The sequence below is a fragment of the Montipora foliosa genome, chromosome 1 (genome assembly GCF_036669935.1).
Source record: "Montipora foliosa isolate CH-2021 chromosome 1, ASM3666993v2, whole genome shotgun sequence".
Classification (NCBI taxonomy): Eukaryota; Metazoa; Cnidaria; class Anthozoa; order Scleractinia; family Acroporidae; genus Montipora; species Montipora foliosa.
This window is the reverse complement of record NC_090869.1, coordinates 69,098,300-69,110,799: the sequence shown is the minus strand read 5'-3', so window position 1 is coordinate 69,110,799 and position 12,500 is coordinate 69,098,300. Positions and strand designations below refer to the sequence as shown.

At 41.6% G+C, this 12,500-nt stretch overlaps 2 protein-coding genes across 5 annotated transcripts in view; one reads left to right on the top strand and one right to left on the bottom strand.

Moving 5' to 3' along the window:
* Nucleotides 1–1,774, top strand: part of LOC138006809 (solute carrier family 15 member 4-like) — a 25,865-nt gene extending 24,091 nt beyond the window's left edge. For both annotated transcript variants that reach the window (XM_068853390.1, XM_068853399.1), the window contains exon 5: nucleotides 1–1,774. This exon is cut by the window's left edge and continues 1,578 nt beyond it. The gene's annotated coding sequence lies outside the window, so the exon portion shown is untranslated.
* Nucleotides 1,775–1,902: 128 nt separating this feature from the next.
* LOC138006792 (solute carrier family 15 member 4-like) lies at nucleotides 1,903–11,887 on the bottom strand. 3 transcript variants are annotated; one of them, XM_068853378.1, is made up of 5 exons: nucleotides 11,762–11,887; nucleotides 10,941–11,214; nucleotides 4,828–5,510; nucleotides 3,252–3,642; nucleotides 1,903–2,333 (listed from the first exon to the last, which is right to left on the bottom strand). In XM_068853378.1, the coding sequence occupies exons 2-5, from the start codon at nucleotides 11,203–11,205 to the stop codon at nucleotides 1,987–1,989; spliced, it is 1,686 nt and encodes a 561-aa protein (XP_068709479.1). In that variant the 5' UTR covers nucleotides 11,206–11,214; nucleotides 11,762–11,887; the 3' UTR covers nucleotides 1,903–1,986. The 3 variants fall into 3 exon arrangements, with proteins under 3 accessions (XP_068709479.1, XP_068709470.1, XP_068709462.1); XM_068853369.1 differs by lacking the exon at nucleotides 11,762–11,887 and adding an exon at nucleotides 11,320–11,522; XM_068853361.1 differs by lacking the exon at nucleotides 11,762–11,887 and having other exon boundaries at nucleotides 10,941–11,296.
* Between the last annotated feature and the right edge of the window lie 613 nt (nucleotides 11,888–12,500).

Here is a 12,500-nt window from a genome sequence, read left to right as displayed (position 1 = left end):
CGTGTTTAAAACAGGATACTGTAATAGCAAAGAGCTAGAAATCACTCCCTATATTGCTGAATGGAAGACTTCGAAATGCGAGAAACTTTTGTCTCCCCTTAACATTTTTCGTCCATAAGTCCTCCGTTCCCAGACACGGTTGCAACAAATGTTGAAGAGTTCAACTTTTTTAGTTAATTCCCCCGACCGCTCTCCAAAACGAGCTTGAGTATCTATAAGCGTTCTCATGCGCGAATTGATAAGCAAAACAATTTAACTACAATCAGTTAAAAGCCGTTATAGTGCGTGAAGGCAATGAAGGAGCACATAGACCATCGAAACAGTTTGGCCTCTTCCTCTCGAGCCGAAGTCACGCAACACTGCTTGTCGCAAGAGCTGTCGAGTACCGGTTTTTCGATCTGTCCAATCAGTAACTCCCTCGAACGTAATGTCCAGTCAGCGAACAAGGACAGATTCTGTCCTAATTTGATGACATGGAAATGAGGTTCTGGGATCGTGTGAATCAGAGGCTTTTTTTTTCGTCCTCGACCGTTGATTTGGAATCACTGAGCGTTCTCTCCGGCCTTGAAAAAAATTCCTCTGGCACCCAGGGTAGGTTTGGTCATTAAGTAAAACACAAGTAAAAATATTACCTAATACTACTTTTTAGAAGCTGTTTTTCACCCTCATGTCGCCGAAAGTAGAGCAATGCTTTGGTCCAGGCTCAATCTGGTTAAATGAAGTTACTACTTCCGTTTGTGGACATTCTTGACAACTTATTCTATATGCACACTGTCAAACAGTTTCATCTCTATTAGATCCTGCAAGTAGGCGACAAGTTACCCGAACAAGTCATTCCGAGTTTTGGATTAATTTAACGCATGTGCTATGTGTAGTGTACACGTCAGCACACGAGTAGTTTTTCTGTCCTAAAGTGTAATATTAAAAATACAAGTTTATAGTTATCGGTGTGGTATTCTTTGAGTCATATCATGTTCCATAAACAAAATTAATAAGAGTGTATGTGTGTTGGTAAACCGATCGTCTGTAATTCATGTGCGTCGATGATTCCATGCATTGCATGAGTAAAATCGAACAATTCAACAAAACTGCCAATAAATATAAAGTTTCATTAAATTACAGCCCGAGAGAGGTAATTTAAACCAAGAGTTAATTAGATAATAGTGTCGATCTATCACTTTGCGGCCTTGCCCCAGCACATTCATAAATTGATTTATTTTTAGATACACTTTGCGCGCGAAACAAACAAAGGGCCGCCAATTTTAACCAATAAGTAGAAGCCATGACACGCGTGACTGCTTCTGCCATGTTTCTTTCAGGGAAATAACAACTGATTTTTGCGGGAACTGGTATTCTAAAAATAGACTAATTTGAGACCGTGCTGGGGAGCCAACCCATACCATAACAACACTCCTATCTAATTCATTCTTGTTAAAACATAAACATTACCTCCTCCCTTCGTGTAAAAAATAAAAGAAAGAGTGCCGGTCAGTGGGTAGTTCGCAACCAATTTCTAGAAGCGCAAATAAACGCCAATGTAGCCTCCCATGCAGAGGTTCTTAGGGCTTCGTCACGAGTTCCTCCCCCACGAACGTCTGCTGAAACGAAAAACCTCTTCCGTTTAACGGCTGCTAAGTTTGCCCACTATTTCAAGACACCAATCAGTATTGACCAATAATATTGTGTTGTGCCTAGCCAATCACATGCTGCGAAAGAATGCCATACAAAACACGAGTTTACCCAAAACTGGAAAACGGCCTCTGACTGGTCCGAAATCGACGAACTGAGGTGATTTTTCGTTTCAGCAGACCTTAGTGGGGGGGCCTAACGAAGCCCTAAGAACGTCTGCGTGAGAGGCAAATAACAATGGCGAAATACACAAATACGGATGGCAAAAAAAAGCAGAGAGAGAAATGAGAGATTTATTACGTCTGTCATCCAACATGGATGCAATCATCAAAAATTCAAATCGGCTATTCTTTTCCATCATTTGTCCACATCATCAGAATTTGAACCAACTCGGTCATTTTCGCCAGCAGTCTGTGACAAATCTTCTTCCTGAATGTGGTGTCCATGGTCGGCGTAGCGATACCTCAACGCTAATAGCAGAAAAATAGCCGCATTTACCAGCATCAAACCAGCCAATAGAAACATGTAGTCTTCCAGCGTACCCTTGTTGAGGTTATCAGGATACCACTGACCATCAGATGCCTTCTTCACAATGGAGGCCAGTGCTGATGCAAGATAATAACCAAACCCAATCATTGCCAGGCACAAACCCATAACCACGCCGCGCAATTCGGCAGGAGACTGGGAATAAGCGAATTCCAAACCTGAAAAACAAAACATATTCAATTGCAAACTGATGGAACAGATGATGACGCAGTCTCTAATATCCGCCATGGCCAGGTGACAAGTAGTCAGTATTAGTCACCGGTAACCTCTTTGCCATGCAATAGGCCAGGTCACCAAGCAATCAAAGTGCGTTAAATTTTGAACACCATATAAATAGTTTAAATTCTTTTTAATTAATACCTATATTCTTGTAAAATAATTTCGTAATTCGCTTATTTCTAAAGGCGATGATTTTATTGATAAACTAGACTTTAACTAAAAAAAAATTACAACAAAAACAACAGAGCCGACTTGTCAAAACAGTACAGCTGCCTCCTCGTGATACCGGTCGCCTCTATTAACTCTGATGAAATCAGAGGTTGCAAAAGATTGCGTGGTATGGCCTGTTGTCATCACTTACGTCAACAAATGAAGTTGAGACGATTCAATCACGAAATTCCCCTTTAAGTCTTAATTCAAAGTACCCAATTACAGAAATAAGCTCATTTAAAAAGCTATGACTATAACTATTATTTACAACTAAACAGTCGATGTCAAGGTTATTTTTAGCCAAGAATCTTCTTGAGGAGTAAGGTTTGAGGGACGCCGGCTTATGTGATATTTTTCAGGGACGGCAAAGTGAGGTGGTAGTTGAGGAGAGCGGATAAGCGGACACTTCGTGAAATTTGTCATAGAGGACGTGCATCTCATCTTTCTGTATTTATGAACAGATCTGGCCTCGGTTGTTCAAAAGGTCGATAACGCTATCCACCGGATAAATCACTATCCACCGGATAAACACTTGCAAAAGCAATTGCGTTATCCACTGGATAGTGATTTATCGAGTGGATAGCGCTATGCACTCTTCAAACAACTGGGGCCTAAATTCAGTTGTCATAGAGATTCTTCAATTGTACCTGTGACTGACACCAAGGCCTCACTTGTTCCTTGTAGAATATATTGCGGCACTTGATAAAAAACACTCATACTAGAGGCATTGACCTGCTTGTCAAAAACGTCCTGCTTGATCGCCCCATGAGTCTCGAGAATGTGTTTTCTTTCAATTTCAATGATTCCCGCCATTACAACTGAACCAGCTGCAAAGAGAAGTCCAACACCGATTCTGCGCAGTGGGGTAAACTCAAAACCAAGACGACGAAAGCCTGGGAAAATAACTCGGTCCATAAGAGGAATCAAAAGAAGCAATGAGACGTTTTCAAAGAGGCTTAGTGAAGCTACTGGGAATGATATCTTATCAGTGACTTTTAACTTCATGTAAGAACCTTGCAGCAGATACGTAGTTAAACCCTAAAAACAAAGAAACAAAAAAACATTCAAAGATGAGTGTACTCTAGGAAAAGAGTCTCCGTTAATATTTATCTGCTTTTAGGGAATTGTAGGATCGGACATGCAATTAAAGAAACTGCATCAGGCGTGTCTCGACCGTTTGCAGCGATTTTAAGGAGAGTGTCGTCATCATTGTAGTCAAATCAATCATATTACTTTGACTAATCAAAACAAACGCAGGCAATGAAATGAGCCAGTCGTAGGTCTGAAGAATCGCAAACCGCCTGCCCCAAGTGTGAGGAAACTGTGGCAAAAGCCAGTCACACTTGGCTTTTCGTCTACCTCGGAAGGATTAATCATAAGACTCTGGCAAAGAAACTTTATGACCCCCCTAGCTACGCCCTTGATTCGTGAAGATCGCTCCAATTAGCCGCTTGCTATGTTGTGAAGGGAGACTGCTAGCAGCTCCTGCAAAGTCAATCTTGCCGAGTCAATCATGATTTGTCACGCAATCGGGAAAAATTGCAGAAAGCGTCCATCAGCTGACTCTCTAGATAGCTTAACAAAAGACACCTTTGACTCGACAAGCGCGCGCCTTGACTTGCACGGCTAGCAGTTTATGTTGAAGGGCAGTGACATGTTCCAACGAAATCTGTTTATGGTGGATCTCTCGTACGCTCAGTCCGCGTCGGGAGGGGGGGGGGGGAGAAGAGGAGGGGGAACTCTTGGTTTAGTGCGTTTGTTAAAGTAACATGATCAATCCTTTTTTACAAGGCTAATCACCGGCGTGATGTTCAGATGTGGTCTTCGCTGTAGATATATCATCTGCCTCCTCGTTCGGCGATAGTGCAACTAAGATTTCAGCCTTGTACCTCATTCTCGTCACCAGAGCCTCGGATCGACCCAAGGCTCTAGGAAACTCTCTGTAGGAGAACATGCGCCGTGGGGTTCTTATAGCCAAAAAATTGGCAATTTGAACCTTACGGCGCCTGCTCACTGCTCGTGCTAACATGAACATGCACCAATTAGAGACGCTTTTGATTGTTCTTCACGAAAACCAACGAGAAAACATTTCGTTTCCGGGTTCCCCAGAGCTCTTCTCTCCCTCAGTCAAGAGAAGAGCTCTGGGGTCGAGATTGCCTTGTACCTCTGCAAGTTTGAACAACAAAAAATCGAAATCAAAGACGTCTCTAGCACACGACTTACCTGTCCAAATATTGTCCAGTAAAATATAAATGTTAAGAAAATTGGCATCAATTGGACAACGCATTTAACTCCTTCCACCTTATCGTCAGGGAAATCCCCTCCTTTTGTTATCTTCGCACAATCAAGCCAGTGAAATTGAGCCGGATATTTTATACCACAGAGTTTTGTCTTTGCGCCACGAGCAATAATTCTAAACGTATCTGCTAAACAACTGCCCTCTGGGGGATGAACAATGTAGTGATTTCTCCCGAGAAGAAGAAGAATAGTTGCCAAGGCCATGGAGACTGCGGTTATTAGGTAGCCGTAGAAAAAGGACACTTCTTGCTGAACGTAGGCAACGACCGAATAGGCAAGGAATGCCCCGATCTGAATAAACCAGTAAAACCAGTCAAAGAACTTCTGAACCATTTCCGCTCCTTCTTCCTCAACTTGGTCCGCTCCCATTGGCGATACGTTTGCCTTAATTCCTCCTGTTCCAATGGAAATGAGAATAAGCGACACCGCAAGAAATCCTTCTTTATGAGACGTGTTCAGAGCGTAGGCTGAAGGGTAGTTATAAGTAATCAATGTGAGGACAACAGTTCCAACGATGTAAAGAAGAGAAGATCCAAATATAGTGTTGTATCGCCCAAGCAAAGTGTCCGCAATCCATCCACCGATCACAGGAGTAAAGAAGCATGTTCCTAAAATTTAAGAACAAGAATTTTCTATGGCACAACTCATTGACTTAGCTTATAAGAATAGGTACACACGCGGATAGACCTATTCGGCTAACTCTTCAAATCTCTCGGGGTTAAGATTCTCTGTCTATTGAACGTGGATGACAATGAAGCGTTCACATTTAAATGATATGGAAATACTTGGAACAGAACGTTTTATTCCCAAAGGATTTGAATTTGGTACAACGTTGAAATTGAGTCAGGAGAATTTTTCTATTTCTCTTGGGACATAAAGACGTCCCAAGAGAAATCGAAAACAATGCCTATGCAATTGTTTTGGGGGTAAAAGAGGTGTATTATGAGATATGAGAAAGTAGAGGAATTTCGATACTTTCCTCAATAAGTTAAGGGAAAATCCCAGACGATCAAGGATTTCGCAGTTTCCCGACCGTCCCTGATTGTGCCGACATAACTGAAAATCGCTAGACGCTTGTCCCAGATAAATGGAAAGTGCGCCAAACCTTGAAACGTGCAATTTAGAGGATTGGTAACGAGCTAAAACCATCGCTAAAACCATCCCCGACCATCCCAGATTATCGGGGATGCCTACGATTTATGGTTTTCATTAGTCGGCAAAATATGGGAAGATGGGAAACTGCGAAATCCCCGATCGTCTGGGATTTTCCCGAAATATGAAAACTAGGCTTTAGGGGTTATAAGGATACGGGATATTTAGGCAAAAAATTACAGGAATACGAGATATTTTGGGGGAAAATTAACCAGGTACAGGATATTTAAAGACGAGATTACAGGATACCGAGCATCAAATTTTGTCAGAATAAATTGGTTCGTTGGTCATTAAAAAAGGCACCAAAAATGAGAAGGATAGTTACAAATGAGATTATTCGTATTTTCCATCAAATATTCACAATATCTACGGCAATACTCTGGTTCCGTAAGGCTGTTATAGCCGGGGAGTGGGTTTGTTACGAGTTCGAATGTTTAGAGGAAAGGTAGCTTGCAAACTAAACTGAACGCAGGGTTGTCGGAACAACAACAAGAAGATTTATTCCAAAAGTGAACGTAGTTTCCACGAAGTAAAACTCTTAACACGTACTCGACAAACTTACACGGCCTCCGCCAACTTGAATAAACACAGCTTCCGTCACACTTGACTAAACACGGCCAACGCCAACTCTCTTCGCTTGTGAAAAACTAGTTAGAAAAACACTCCGTTTGGACTCGTCTACTTATATACTCTGACAATAAACTTCTAGAACTTTCTAAATTAGTAATGAATCTAATTATAGAAAGATTACAAAACACACCGATTTAGAAACGCTTACGTACAAACCTAAATATAAACAAACTACGAACTCTCGCGAAGCTTCGAGACAGTAACGCTTGTCACGCAATACTATTTTTCGTAACAGGGTTGTGAGGCGAGAACTGCGGGAGGGCGTCCGCCGAGTGGGTCGACCGATGCTGCGCTACAAGGACGTCATCAAGCGAGACTTGCGAACTGCACTAATCGACATCAGTGCATGGGAGGACATCGCCAATCACCAAGACACATGGCGGCAAAGTGTCAAAGCGGTGGTTTCAAAGGCGGAAGCGAACGCTAAAGTCCAGGCTCCATGCCAGGGAGTAGCGACGAAAGAACGCGCAGTCTCTGCGCGCGATTCCACAGGGCACGTCTGCACCACCTGCAACAGAGGCTGTCACTCCAGGATCGGACTACACAGTCATACAAGATCCTGCCCAAATCCCCAGCGCTAACCATCGCCTCTTCGAGACGAGGATTCCACTACTACTACTACTACTACTACTACTACTACTACTACTACTAGTACTACTACTATCGGCCTCTCTAGAGAGAACGCAACGCCCATTAAAATTGCTACACACCATCTAGTACCCAAACATATTACGCACAATGACGTCAACAGTACCAACTGGTGGTAACCAGTAGCCAGGGCCTCAAGTGTGTTATCAAAACCTACGAGCACGTTGTCTTGAATGATAAAACGGTGCGAGTGAACTCTTCGCACGACGCCTTCTCACTTGCCCCACAAAGTATCAGGTCTTTTCAGTCCAAGGTGCTTTAAGTAGCATTTTGAGTTAAAAAAACAGGCACTTAAATGTTCAAAAACTTTCTATGGTTAAAGAGTAGAGTGGTTTCGTTTCTACGTTGCTTTCTTACGACGGGTAATTTTGAATCGATGCCATGAAGAGACCTTGGCTTTACACAGAACGTAACTAATCGATAGTTTCTATACTCGATAGAAATCGAACATAATCGATCGTAATGGATTCTAATTAATCGACTAATATCGAAAATCGATACAAATCCAATATCTGCATCCTTGTCATTGTCGACTTTGATCGATTTTTGTAATTTCGTATCGATTTTATCGATTTCTTCGAAAAGTATCGAAAAGAAAATGGACGAAGATCGCACTTTTGTTGAGTATTCAGTTTTTTTCTAGAGGAAAAAAAAAACAAAAGTAGCAACCATTGGAGAAAGAAGTAACATCGTCTTTAGTCATATTTAAAGGCGATTCGAGCGTCGCACTGGTATCGCGAGGTCATGGGTTCAAATCCCGTTGAAGTCCTGAATTTTTCAGGCTTCTCTACGCAATTGCAAAAATTGCGTTCGCAACTGCGAAGATCATAGCTTCACTTGATTTCATATCCGCAGTTCATATATGACCCAATTCATATATCATTTCATCGTTGATTCATTCCTCACGGGAACATTAGAACCCAAAATGACCAGCTCCCAGTGGCTTCATAGCTCAGTTGGTTAGAGCGTCGCACCGGTATCGCGAGGTCAGGGTTCAAATCCCGTTGAAGTCCTGAATTTCTCAGGTTTATCTACGCAATTGCAAAAATTGCGTTCACAACTGCGAAGATCATAGCTTCACTTGATTTCATATCCGCAGTTCATATATGATCCAATTCATGTATCATTTCATCGTTAAAACAGCATTTATACATTCCCTTTTCACTGTCAAATACATGTGACAAATTTGTCTATTTTGGAAAATCCTCAGAAATTTCTGGCCATCGTAGCAGTACAGCTATCATTGTTTTTGTATGTATGGCGAAGAACTATAGAGAAGATGTTGGCAGTTATCAACTGTTCCGTTTATTGTTTAGTCCTTTTGGTCATTGCAAATTCCTTGGAAGTTTTCATTTGTAGAACACTCGACGAAGGGAAATTTGAAGTGAACGACCCAGTGGCAGTGGAACGCGTCATAGAAACACTGCGAGTTTAACTTTATTGTTACGCCAGGGAAATTAATGAACCCATTCCTTGAAAGGGTTTGTGATAAGAGCATATTCAGGCAAGCAAAGTTGTACATTTCAACACAAAAACATCAGATTACATTTATTTGGAAATGTCATTTTTATTGTGAGTAGCAACTGCGGAAATGAAATATTTGAATCAAAACAAGTGGCCATTCATTCATTTGAATGACTTAGCTTGTTTGTTAGTGTCTTTAGCACTGAAGTGCCAAAATGTAGTTGTGAGGCGCTGAGGGAAGTGTGTTTCCTCTGTTTACCACTAGAGTTCCCGCTTTTGTGCCTCGATTTCGAACTTCTTGTGACGCCTGGAAATGTCGAGGCTTCCTCACTGCAATCGCTGTCGCCTGGATCGCTCGAAGTGAGATAGCTAAGTCGAATGAACGATGAAATAATATATGAAATGGATCATATATATAAATGAACTGCGGATATGAAATCAAGTGAAGCTATGATCCTCTCAGTTATGAACGCAATTTTTGCAATTGCGTAAAGAAGCCTGGAAAATTCAGGACTTTGGGGTTTGAACCCGTGACCTCGCGATACCGGTGCGACGCTCTAACCAACTGAGCTATGCAGCCACTGACGTTGGGATGACCGTTGGGAGCTGGTCATTTGTGGGTTCTAATGTTCCCGTGAGGAATGAATCAACGATGAAATGATACATGAGAGAGAGCAGAGTCGTATTCTTCCGCTAACGAGCCATTTGAAACCGCCTTTTTGGAATCTATCTCCCACTTCGGATTTTCGATAAAAATATACGATTTTCCTTGCTTCGCAAACTCGCTTTCGCCCCCATTTTGAATTTCTTGTGATCAATTTCTTGTAATCAAGAGCGCCTATTGATTTTGCGGACGTTTCGGGAAACAGATTTCCGTTTCTGTGACATCTAAAAATAACTTAAGGACGTTAGCGCTAATTGTTTGTGCGCAACTTTTCGGCGCAGGTAACGCGACTGTATGTGTCACGCATTACTTCAAGCATTAGTCTGGCGAAAAAAACGCCGGGGAAAAATGTCCAGGTCGGCTAAAGAATGGTACATTTTTTCCAATTCATCATGAAACGTTAAAGAGAAAGGACCGGGAGGCTGAAAAAGGTCGCTAATCGAGTAGTGGTTGAAAGTTTTGAAAACTTGAGGAAGGTTAGTTTTAGTCTTCGACGTTGCGTAAATTTAATGGGGTTGGTTTTCTATGACCTTACGAACTTCTTAATTCAAAATGAACGCATGTTTTTGAAGTTCTTTTCCTTTACTTCATGAAAATAGACCAGAATTATCTTCTCTTCCTAATCCACTTTCACTAATTCCTATTTCACAAAAACCACACTCCAGAAGATGAGCATGACGGCAATGGAAAGATTATGATTCAAACCCCTAACCAAATAAAGATAACGCCTGCTTGAAACTTCTTTGCTATGCTCGAGAAAAAATGTTTTTTTTTCTTCAAAAACCTTTCATCGATTTAGCCTGTCTTGGGTTCCAGTCCTTCCCTGACAGGTCACGCAAATCGTGACAAACGAAATTTTCCAAGAGCTTCGCAACATCACCTCGATTTTACTCAATGTAAGAAGTTATCTTGTTTAAAATTTTCCTTCCTTTTGTCCTGAATTCCTAAAGTGGTTACAACGGGTAGCGCCCGCGAAAACGCTCGTTAAGATTTAACTACTGTTTACGACATCGCTAACGGCATTCAATTATCTAAAAAACCTACTCCGATATTTCTATGCACAGAGACCTTCACTCTTATCATATTATTTTTACGAATTTTGACGGATGAGTAGATGAGGCTACATTTCTTTATCATGACCCATCTATCGAAATTAGGGCATTTTCTCTTGCCTTTTTCTCCGAAACAAAGTCGGTGACCCTCCAATTTTGGAATAAGCAATTTATGACCTAATTTCAGGCGAGAAATGAAACAAATTTCAATGTGGAAAGATTTTCGCGCGAACGTCACATATCCCAAGGGCCAAACTAGGGGTCCTCTTCTCTGTCCCTCATTTTCTCTTGTTATGATTATCATGGAAACATTTGATTGCCAGCCACTTAAATTTTACCTTCGAAATATGAAAATATGTCGTTGAGGGGCACGTGTGACTGATAACCGCTATTATTTAGTTTCAGGTTACTAAAATGTTGAACTTTACCTTGAAAAGCCAAAGCGATCGTACTGGGCAATGGAGAGGCCAGATTAAGGACATCTTTGCAATAAAAAATCAGATTGGCCACTACACCGTAGAACGTCAAACGCTCGCAAAGCTCCACAAAGAGAATGCAAACAACCACAAGAAATTTCTTCCTTGATCGTTGCCCCGAGATTAAGTGTCCTTCTTCAGATATTGGTTTTGAAAAACGGCCTTCGCTGTTCTCATCGTGGACTAATAATGGTGAATTATCAGCTCCTTGTGCCATTTTGGAGGCCTGCGGAGAGATAGTCATGAACTTACATTATTATAAGTAGATGCAGCTGCAGATGTTAGCGAAATATCTTCAGGAGGAACACAAAAATGTAAGTTCAAATCTGACCTCTTGCGTGACTGGGGCACGTGCTAGCAGTGTATTTTAAGGTTAAGCGAATTCTTCTGAGTTGAACGCTCTAGCCAGGCTCTATGTTTGTCATTTTAAGGTTGGTTCGCTTTAGTAAAACAAACCGACTCAGGAAACCATTATTTTGTTGGACTTTTGCGAAAGTTCAAGATCTCAGATATCACTACTAGTCTTGTGACAGTCGCCTGATCACTTTATTTTGACGTCATCTCTAAATGAACAAACGCGTGCAAGCAGAACGAGAATCGAAGTTCGTCGTGAAAACGACTGAAGCAGGCATACACAACAAATCAACGGTATAGACTTTGATGACATGAGTAGCGCGTAGAGTGGTGTTTCAATAGGCATAGGTTCACCACATAAGCTCAGTAGTCATTTGAAGTTTAGAAACCGTAACGTAATAACCAAACTGTTTACTGACCTCTGATCGAAATTTCAACACTAAAACAGAAGCCGGATGGAAAGACAGAAACAATAATTCAATTGCTGAATTCTTATCAGAGGCAGACTCCTAGCTGAAGGTGTATACTTCCTCGTACCCAGTTCTTCGAATGAAATGTACGGAAAAGGCAAATTCACAGTGACGTCATCAAATTCTAAAAAATCGCAAGGTGTTTTTAATTTTTAAATTTTTATCTACAGGAGGTTGAAAATGACCTAGAAAGAGGCTCTGACCGGAGTGGGAGTGGGGGGGGGGGGGGGGGGGTCCAGGGTCGCTTGTCTGAATTTTAAAATCACTCGAGTCGGGGCAACCTCGTTCCCAGGGTCTCTCTTCTCTGCCCCTGGGAACGAGGTTGGAGTCGGGGTTTATTCGGCTCATTTTCGGCCTTGACGTCACTGTCGGAATTTTGCTGGGAGAGGATGTCTTTTGTCGGAATTTCATTTTATGTGCTGTCGCTACTTTTTGGGCCATGTCGCTTGTCGGAATTTACCCTGTTCCATAACGTCCTTCGTTTCGAAAATACAGCATTTGTCACCTTGCGTGACACCATGATACAAAGTTGTTTGTTTGAAAAAAAATATCTGTGCCTATGAGCATTTCAAGTTCTTTAGGAGATGTGTTCATACACATGTGTTTTATCTCATGAGCGAAAAGTAAGCACTTTCATTGCTAAGTGAATTCCAGATGTTCGTGTTGATTTCTGGGCGCCTTGCACAAC